General features: G+C 40.2%; 1 protein-coding gene across 1 annotated transcript; it reads right to left on the bottom strand.

The window, feature by feature from the left end:
- On the bottom strand, positions 1-6,533 carry RPS6 (ribosomal protein S6). Its single transcript, XM_075210684.1, has 6 exons — positions 6,427-6,533; positions 5,231-5,362; positions 4,720-4,930; positions 1,769-1,915; positions 337-494; positions 1-134 (listed from the first exon to the last, which is right to left on the bottom strand). The coding sequence occupies exons 1-6, from the start codon at positions 6,430-6,432 to the stop codon at positions 39-41; spliced, it is 750 nt and encodes a 249-aa protein (XP_075066785.1). The 5' UTR covers positions 6,433-6,533; the 3' UTR covers positions 1-38.
- Between the last annotated feature and the right edge of the window lie 4,266 nt (positions 6,534-10,799).

The raw sequence follows: 10,799 nt of genomic DNA, 5'->3' as shown, positions 1-10,799 counted from the left end.
TACTTTACAAGAAAATGTATTTATTTAAATCTGAGGCTTTATTTCTGGCTGGATTCAGATTTGGACGTGGAGGCTCTCAGCGAGGAAAGTCTACGTCTCTTGGCGATCTGCTCCTGGCGCTTCTCCTTGGCTTCCTAAACAAAAGGAAAAACAACAAGTATTTAAAATAATGTTTTCCCTTAGTGTAGTAATACTGCAAGTGACTGGGCCACTCACTATGCAATATACATCTATGTGATGTGGAACTGTTAGAATTGTAAAACATACATCATTAACTAGGTTTCTTAAACTGGAATCTGAAGTTTAACAGAATTTAATTTGAAATCATAAGTGTACCTTTGTTCTCTTAGCCAAGAGCTTGGCATACTCTGATGCTTCCTCCTTGTTCTTCTGAGTACGCTGCTTCTTCAGTGCAATACGTCTGCGCTTGTGCTGAAGAACTCTAGGGGTCACAAGACGTTGGATCTTGGGGGCTTTAGTCCTGGCTTTCTTCCCTGTTGACAATGAGCACAAATTACTACACTGAAGCAGTGTTGCATTAAAGCAGGCCAGCACTTTAGACTAATGCCTTAGACACTAGTCTAAAAAGCTCAACGCTTACACGGCGCTATATATATTATATATACATATACACACACATGCAAAGTGTGTGAGCTCCAGGTTGCCAGGCTAAATACACATTGGCACTTAAAGTGCACATGTATCCTAGTCATGTGTTTTTACTTGAGAAAAATTATGACAAAATAATGCTGTTAAGTAATTTTAACAATTTACCACCACAAAATGCTTCACACTTCAATGAAGCCAACCTAATAAGATTTTATCCAACAAATTTAAACTTAACTTGTATTAAGCAACCAAAATGTCATGCAGTTGCTAAGTTTTTTAAAAGCAGTATAACCAAGCAAATTACAAATGAAGCCTTTGTTGGACTACAAGAAAAAAAAAACACCCAAAAACTTCTCAATACTACCACCAGTGTTCTCCTCACGACCTAATTCCTGTGTGCTCCACCTGGCTGTTTTTACTTTCCACCCAACTCTTAGATCAACAGAGTCCTCTTATAATAGGACAAACCATTGTTTTCTCTATTATAACAAGCAGTGTGTGAGCACTGCAGCCAACAGTGTGAGTCAACTGACCACCAGTCTGAAATGTCCCGACAGTCAGTCCAGGCATGGTAATAACCTCCATCATTTTTCATTATTATCGTCAAGTATTACACCGTTCCCACCAAACTACTTCTCAATGCCATCCAGCTGTTAAAGTTTTCAGGGGAGAACTCCAACTACAATGTTGCATAAAGCACAAAATCTTAAAGATCAATATCCATACTAGAAAAAACTTCATGTGGAAAAGTACTGAGATATACCATACCGATGCCATTTAGCTATAGGTAAGGTAGACCAAATTATTATTTATTTTAAACTGTCCACAGAGCTCACCACCAGTGCATGCTTGGTGAATCATCTTGATGGAGGACAGGTAGATTAAAGGTATGGTCAGTTTGTTTTAAACACAAATGGTGGCAATAATTAACACGTGCTCCTACTAAAGAAGCTATTATTAATACATTTGTTGAAACACAGCAAATGACTGTATGGGCAATATCCACCAAAGATATGCATTAACAGTATAAAAAAAATATATAGAACACACCAGACTAGAAAAAGGTTTCTGCAGGAAGGTATGGATAACATCTACAAACCAAATGCAAAACCAGATTAAAATAAAAGTGTGGCACAGTATATAGGTCAATAATAATTACCTTCTTTAGAAAGAGGCTTCCTGACCACATATTGGCGTACATCATCTTCTTTGGACAGGTTAAAGAGCTTGCGGATTCTGCTGGCCCTCTTTGGACCCAAGCGGCGGGGAACAGTGTTGTCTGTAAGGCCAGGGATGTCCTTCTCCCCTAAAACACACACAACAGGTTATCATTCAGATGCAGTTCTTAAACTGATGAAGATAAACTGATTCAAACAGCAAGAAAACAACATGTCTGCTGTAAACAGTTTGGGGTTTAAATGAAGCCATTGTTAAATAAAAGGTGGAGATACAGAAAACTGGTAAATGTAAGGTACACAGCAGCAAGATGTATTCAAAAGCTGCTGGAAAAGCGGTCAATGCTGCGTTCACTGCAAGATGAATGGACAGCAGAATATTTTACCATGAGGCCAGCGCAATACGGACAGGTGGACAATGCACCACTGGTGGATATACAATCACCTGTGAGAATCTATCCAGAACAAGTTTAAATGTGAACCTAATGTTGACAGTTGTAAGAAAGTACCAAACTCAATGAACTACAATCAATTACATGTTTAAAATCTCTAATACTTGGTCAGATCTTTACATAAAACACAGTTTTAAATGATCTGCCGAGAATGCCCATATAACATGTTGCTTGCAATGCCATTACACTAGATACCTATATAAGATGTAAAGTGGTACCACCAACATGACAGCACACATTATACACTCTGGTCTATTTGAATTAGTAAATCTGATAACGCTTTAGGTTTCTCTGCAAGCCCCAATTCACAGCGGCATACAAGAGGACAAATTATGAACACAATTTTACTACATACTTTTATCCTGTCCAGTGTAAAGTCTTGCCTGTTCAGAAAAGTCACTTAGTCAGATTTATATTAAAACATACTTTCTTGATGACAACTAACTGAACGAAGCTCAGCTATTCTGCTTGTTCTAGTGAGCAAACGGTTGCACGGTTCTGTCACTGGCTAACCAAGTCCTAAAGTACCATGAAAACCACATAACTGAAATTAAAATGCAAACATATGATCAATGCATTTATCCAACTTCCAGAAAACATTCACTGCGGCTAATTATCTTTTATTTATTAAGTGCTGACCGTGTGCAGCGCTGTACACAGAGGGGATTAAAACACAAATTACATATAAAGATATGAAACAGACAGTACAAATAAGCTACCCTACACAATCTAAGAGGGACGGAGAACAGATGATACATAAGTGGAACAATAATTATAGCTGCAGGACAAGAGCAGCTAAGGACCAATATGCACTGTATATACATAATGACTGTATAGAAAACAGACAACTCTTTGTTGCATACCCTTCCAAAAATGCTCATCTATTATGTTAGCCACTTATTATGTGTAGGTTGACACCTAAACATATGAAATAAAGCCTGCATGGGCAGAACGTGTCATTTGAGATATATACACATCAGCTAAAGAGATCAGACATGAAACATATGTTTCTGATTGGAAAAGGGCCAAGGAGACTTGGCCATCATTTATAGCCTTGAACTGGAATCTCCAGTTTAGAGATTAAATGCTGGGTCTCACCTACAATCTAGCATATCGTAGGGATGTGAATGACTAAAGAAGAAAACCCATTAACACACTAATGTCAGCTATGAAACTAACAAGTTCAAACATTACATTCACCAAAGAAACAAACACACCAAAAATTTAACAATGAATTTCTAGTAAGTACCAAGCCATCAATTATATCTCTGTGCAAATTTAAAAAACTGTTCATATAGTAACTAAGTAGCATAGGGAAGTGACAAGACAAAGTGTAAAAAATAAATTGTTTTCCCTGTTCGTTTTGCACATGTAAGCATAACACCTGCTTGACATTATCAGGGATGGTAAGGTAACCTCTTACTTGTCTGCATTCAATGTTTAAGAGAAGAAATGCAACTTTACTAGTCATACAATGACTTCTCTTTGGGTCACTGATTACATATAACTGTAGCCAACCAAAACCTCAGACACAAACATTTAAAAAAAACAAAAAACAAAAACAAAAAACGACTTTCCCTAAAGCCACATGTACTAGTCCTACATTTGGCGCTGCCTTCACACACACTGGGAAAGATGATAAATGCACATATGGAGTCTATGTCCAGGTTTCAGGTCTCTGAGCTAGGAGGAAATGTATGTATTGCTGATTTTATATAGATATGTTATGTGAAGTGTTTGGTGACACTTCACCGATACAAGCAGGGCGGCACACCTGAGTGAAGCGCCACTAACACAGTTCATTACTGATATGTGACATGTACTAGTCCTGCTTGCACATTAAGCCATGTTTGTGATATTCCAAAATGTGTTTTAGTTGCTGAAATCATGATACCCAAGCTCCTTCCATACTTCTATCATGACAAATAAGGAGATATAAAACATAGGGATATTAGATAGCCTATTATTGGTGTAGTAGCTTACTGAAAGCAGTTAATTCTATTACTTAGTCTACACATTCCTAAGTACATAGCAGATATCTGGATGTGCACACAACACCTCATACGTTATACTGAGAACTGATGATAAACACTAGGCTGCATCCTCCGTTTCCCACTGTCGCCAAAGAACATAATTACTACCAATACTGTTTTAAAACCTGTTTTCTCCCACAGCTTCATCTGGATCCTATGGTTTTGGCCTTGGCTTGGAAAGCCAATGATTCACCAGAAAGTTCAATCTCATACCAACTGTTTCATTACACAAAACACTGGGGGACTTTTTGAAGTCCATAATTTACTTAATTGCGAAATTTACTTTTATTGTATATTATTAATTTTTATTTATAAGGCGCCACAAGGTGTCCGTAGCGCCGTACAGGGACAAACAAATTACAAGAGACGCAGAGGTGGTATATCCATTATAGCATGCAACAAAACCATCCAGTCACATCTCTGATCTCTAGAGTAAGCAATATAACTCACCTTTCCTGACAATAACCAAGTTCAACACACTCAGGTTGGCATCAACGATACAACCACGCACAGATTTGCGCTTGCGTTCACCAGTCCTCCTGGGGCGGTAGCAGGAGTGACCCTTGCTCAGGAGAAGGCGAACACGACCATGGGTGAGGACTCCCTGTTTCATGGGGAATCCTTGCTTGTCATTCCCTCCGCTGATACGCACAACATATCCCTGAAATAAAAAAATAGATAATTTCAATTTTTTATTGAAAGTCACATATGGCATAGAAACAAGGAGTAATTTATTAACACTATGTCTTCAGTATTTATTTATTTTTACTAAGGACAGTCCATTGAGATAAAAATATTTATATATATATATATATATATAGCACCACAGAGGGTCCACAGCACCATGCAGAGATTGCAGTTGTATCTTATCTGCAATACAATGTATATTTAAGGAGGGAATTTAGAAACAGATTAGCACACCAAAACATTTCCAAATTAAGAGTGGAGACTAATCCCTTACCTTCCATTCCTCACCCAAAGGATCAGCAGCAACCTCTGTGGCCATACGTTTTTCATAGAAAGTACGCAGCTTGCGCTCATCATCCACTTCAATGAGCTTCTGGCAGCCAGTGGCTGGGAAAGAAATGTTGAGCTGCAGGAACAACAACAAAAAGTTATTAACATTTGGTATGGAAAACTACAAAATTGGCACAGCAAAGAAAATCCAATAGGCAGCACAGTGGCTAGCGCTTCTGCCTCACAGCACTGGGGTCATGAGTACAATTCCCAACCATGACCTTATCTGTGTGGAGTTTATGTTCCTCCAGGTGCTCCAGTTTCCTCCCACACTCCAAAAACATACTAATAGGTTAATTGGCCACTATCAAATTGACCATAGTCTCCGAGTGTGTGTGTGTGTATATATATATATTAGGCACACACACACTCTAATGGGGTAGGGACTGATGTGAGAGTTCTCTGTACAGCGCTGCAGAATTAGTGGAACTATATAAATAAATGGTGATGATGATATCCATGCTGCTGAGCAGCCCTGTGCATTAAATTGCCATGCCAAAGTGGTAGAGTATACATTTATATTAGTATGGCTTTGTATAGATCTACCCAGCAAATAACCTCATAATTATACCACAGAAGACAGAGGAATACAGGTTAGGGGACCCACACATGCAGATTCCTTCTGTGTTTAAGTATGACAAGGACTACAGAGTTTACCAACCACTGAAGAGATTTCACACAGCTAGTCAGCAATAAGAAACATTATATACAAAACTCGCAGCAATTCCTTACACCACAAACTATACAGGAGAATATACAGTAAGTAGGAGACAACCAGCAAGGAGCAGGTGACGATACCACAGGCTTGCAGGTATGAGGATGGGTACATGGGCAGCCAGTCCGTGCAGAGACCCGGTTATTAGACACATACAGCTTGCACCCCGCACTCTCCGTTACTGACATACAGGAAGAGCAGAAACAACGCTCGGGAACGTTAAGTACAGAGGCAGCCGCCATGTCTCTCTGCCATCCCTGAGCCGGCAGTCACATCAATCCGCTGCAATCTGCCGCCTACATGTCAGTTACTAGGTTAAATCACCGTTCTCTGCACCCCGCGCACTCCCTGCTCCAGGGCCCGGGGGATATTTCCCGGAACGGGGCATCACACAGGTAGAATTAAACGCTGATTCCCAAGCTCACCTTCATGGTTGTCAACCAGTCTGTCTCAGTTCCCCCGCCGGAAAGAGGCCGAGTTTCCGTGCAGAGATCTCACATAAGGAGGGAAGAGAGACCGCCGTGACGTCACCCACAAATTAGCGCGGAGAAGCGGATGCGCCCTCTGCTGGTGGGAGGTGAGCACATCGGCTTAATTAAACAGCTGTGATCAGCCTCACGTGTCTTTATAGTTACTGCATTTATATTATCAACGTTTGAAATTATTTTATTGTACACACAGAGGACCAGAGAGCACCAGTGCTATATAAGGAAAAATACTATTGATTTATTGCATACAGCACAAGCCATGGGTATAGAACAGTGGAATTTATTTTAAACAAAATCATTGATTGTCAGGTACATCATTTACCAGCCAGATATTGAAAACCTGAAAAAGGTCCTGGAGATTTTTCAGGTTTGCAACTTTTCATTATATGATAGAGATGAGCAGTTCGAATTTCTTGAAATCCGACGAAACTCTTCACTGGTCAAAAAATGTTGTTTTTTTTGTAAGTACTTTTTTTTTGTTCGCGAGTGGCGCAGGTGCGGACAGCCGCAAGTGGGAAGGGGGGGGGGGGGGGTGTCCACGGACAGTGTGTAATAACAGTGTGTGTCATCACACACTGTCCAGCAGCCTGCAGAGCAAGCCAGGAGCTCCAAATCTCCCAAGATTTCTTAAGACTAATAGCTTCCCTGCTCACTCTGCAGGACGTTTTCTGTCGGTAAGTACAGTGGGTTAAGGAAAGGGGTGTTATAATGTGTCTTGAGGGTTCTAATATGTCTTGGGCGGGTTCTAATATGTCTGAGGGGTGGCGTGGCAAGATGTGTCTGGGGGGTGGCGTGATGTAGCTCAGGCATGGCGTGATGTATTTGAGGGGTAGAGTGATGTGACTGGGAAGGGTGTGATAAATGTAATATTTTATTATAATGTATTTATTATATACTGTGTGATCTGTGTTGTGTACTGTGTTCACTTATTATTTTATTATTTTCCATATTTCATGTAAATTTTCTAAACAGCTCCCAACATTCCAGAATCTATACAAGAATCCAGTACCAGGTTGTGAAAGCTGTAATAGCAGGTAGGTGAGAATAACACCATTTTAATACATAATGGGGGAATTCAATTAGACACAAAGGGCTAGATTTACTAACTGGCGTGTTTGTAAACCTGCCGACTTTCGGCGGGTTTGGCGGCGGTTTAGCCATCGCCGGATTTACTAAGGCTAAACCCGCCGTCCAAACGGCCAGAAATTATGTTTCCAAACCCGCCTCTGTATAAAGCGCCATGACGGTTTCAACAATGTTCAACATACAAACAGCCGGATTTACTATTAGGGGGTTTATAAAGCCGCAATAGACCAAAATGAAAGCGCTGCTTGTGAGCGGCGAGATTGCTAAAACAGTGTGCTGTTTGAACTATTTAGCCATTTTTAACATAAGAGAAAGAGCCAATTTGTGCAAAGTTTCCTCCTTTAGGATTGTATATGGGAAATGGGCAAACTGTCATGTAATTTGAGGGTAGGTTTTTGTTTGGTTTTTTTTCACCCAGAATTATTGCATCCTATTTACTGATGTAAAGGTTTTTTTTTTGTTTTCAGTTGCAACAAATCCTCAAAAATACTGTTGTTTTTTCAAAATCAGGATGCACAATATGTCATTACATAGTTAACCCTTACTTTAATGCTAATGCAATCGAAAAATTACAAAATCAAAAAGGTGTTTCTGCCTGAATAAATCACAGTCAATGACAGTCTAGCGGCCAGCAGTTAATCAGGTGTGGGTTTTTTGGAGAATGGCTTTTGCGGGGAATGTGGTGCATTCTGGACAGTGTATGTTTGCAGCTTTTTACCTGATGGAGGCAGAAAGGCGCCTGGAGGAGGATGTACAACAGTTGTCATCTGTTCCGTGGACCCTGCGCAGACCGACCACTCCATGAGCATTTAAAGTGCGTTTGAATCTGGAATCTTTGGCTGATGTGGACGTAGTACCAATGTTTGTACTCATGTAAACCAGGTTCCTAGATAAATTTGGTGGGGTGCACCTGTAAAGGTGTCTTTTATTATCCTGGCTTGCTGTCTGATACATAATCTAGCTTTACATCAACTTACCCCACCGTTTATTGCAGTAGACAGTGAACAAGTAGGGGCCCATGTCCCATTTGGTGATGTGCAGAGCACAGAGGGGGGAGGCAGATTTGAGACCGTCTCATTACAAACTACTTTAAATGTAAGTGCATACTATAATTGTATATTGTATATATTGTGTTTTTTTTATGTCAGTGCATCGGTTTTTTTTATGGAATTTTTTAATAAAATTGGACCCTTTAAACAGAGGATAGTGTGTACTCCGGATGTTGTAATTGTGAAAATCCCTGGAAAGTGACAGTCAGAGGTCAATGTGTACGTAAAATTAGTGCATCGTTTTAAAGAAAACAGTATACTCTTGTTTAATGTGCAGAAAAGAAAGACTGATACCAATGAAATATAACTGCATTTATTGCATTACAACACAATAAAAGAAAAAGTATAACGCTTACACATACATAACAAAACATTACCCAATAATAAAATTTTTGCCCTAGCGCCGCCTTTTCGCTGGCATATCACTATGTTTTGCCCCACTCTCTACCCTCCCTCGCCCACCCCTGGTGCGAGCACCTCTCCTTGGAGGAGTACTATGTGCCGATCTGCTTGGCGTACTAGCAGTACTGGTGGAGGCTGATGAAAAAGGTGCCGGCAAGCGGGCAATGAGTTCCTGCTGTAGTTGGCCTGCCAGCCGGATAACATTTGCATTCCCCTCGCGAACGAAGGAATGCAAGGCGTCCACAGCCCCAGTCATTTGGGCCAGCTGCACATTGGTTTGCTCCAAAGCGTTTGCCAGACGGTTTATTCCAGCAGGGATTTGGCTATTGGAGCGGTGTATCCGCCTCAACTGGGCCGCAATTTGGGACATGTGGCGAGTTTGGCTGTCCATAAACTGACACTGCTGTACCTGAAAATTAGCTATGGATTGGGCCATTTCTCGCCCTGTATCCATCTGAGGAGCTGCAGCTTGTTGCTCGGATGACTGTTCCGCAGGGCCAGGTGCTTGTTCCTGGCGCGTAGACATGGGGACATCTACCATCTCTAAAGTGATGACTGTGTCTCCTTGTGGGTCATCAGTAGGTGACATCTGCGCAGACTGGCGCTGGCCTTGCAGAGATGCTGAGATTCCTGTGGTGAAATAACCAAGGTAAGTATATAGGAAATAACATGTTTGTAAATTGCATTCTGGTCAATGTACCCAAAAAAAACCCATTTAACAACTAAAGAATGGTTACCAATGTCTACCTTCAAGATAAGTTGTCCTCTGCGACCTGATGAAGGATGCTACTCATATGTTTTAGGAGTAAAATCTCATTTTGCCTATGCGTTACAGTGATGGGATCAAAATGTCAATAATTTTTAATGCTAACATTGAGGGTGTTTGTATCAAAATGCTGCAAGACCGTGCTTTGGGGTAAGCGAATACTATTTTAGGTCTCCCTCTGTGTAGTACATGATGGGGGATATAGACTAAACTGCGAGTTTGAAAATGTGGAGATGTTGCCTATAGCAATCATATCATATAACAATCAGATTTTAGCTGACATTTTGAAGAACGCAATAAATAAATTATTTTTAAAATCTGATAGGTTGCTATAGGCAACATCTCTAGGTTTCCAAACCCTCAGTTTAGTAAATGTTGCCCTATGTTCTCATTGCAAACCATATACAAATCACTAAATATAAGATGGACTCCAACATTTGTACACAAAAACATCCAAGTCCATTATTTCTCCCCCAAACAGAGAACACGCACCTGCTTGCTCTTCAGAGCCAGAATCTCTTGCTGAAGGTGGAGGTGTAGACCTTGGACTGGGAGTAAACTGGCGTCCTGGCAAATCTGGATGTATTAGACAAAGCATACAATGTATTTGCAGCAAAAAGCAATTTACAAATAATTTTTTTGGGGAAAAAATGTGTTTGCAAATTTAAAAACAGTTCAAAAACAATTTTTTGCCCTTTACATACTGATTGTCTAAAAAAGGCACTTTTAAGAAAAGAAACACATTTTTTTTAAAAAAAAACATGTTTAAAATAAAAAAGGCACTTTTAAAATAATAAAGGCACTTTTAAGAAAAAAAAACACTTTTTTAATATTGTTATCGTAAAAAGGACAAATAACTCACCAACTCCTTGGGCAAACAAGGGTGAATCTGTGTCTTGCACATTAATTCCCTCCACAATTTCACGGGGTATTATCTGCCGCAGCTCCTCCTCATAACTGGTGTATTCAATGTGAAGTGGGGGGGCCACCACCCTTGCGTCTTGTGG

This window comes from Mixophyes fleayi, chromosome 1, assembly GCF_038048845.1.
Source record: "Mixophyes fleayi isolate aMixFle1 chromosome 1, aMixFle1.hap1, whole genome shotgun sequence".
NCBI classification, from domain to species: Eukaryota; Metazoa; Chordata; class Amphibia; order Anura; family Limnodynastidae; genus Mixophyes; species Mixophyes fleayi.
This window is presented reverse-complemented; position numbering and strand designations above follow the sequence as displayed.

Coding starts and splice junctions, on each gene's coding strand:
- RPS6 (XM_075210684.1), bottom strand. Junction 4,931..5,230: donor CTTTGGGTGAGGAATGGAAG/GTAAGGGATTAG, acceptor TTTTTATTTCAG/GGATATGTTGTGCGTATCAG. Junction 1,916..4,719: donor CTTGGTTATTGTCAGGAAAG/GTGAGTTATATT, acceptor TGTGTGTTTTAG/GGGAGAAGGACATCCCTGGC.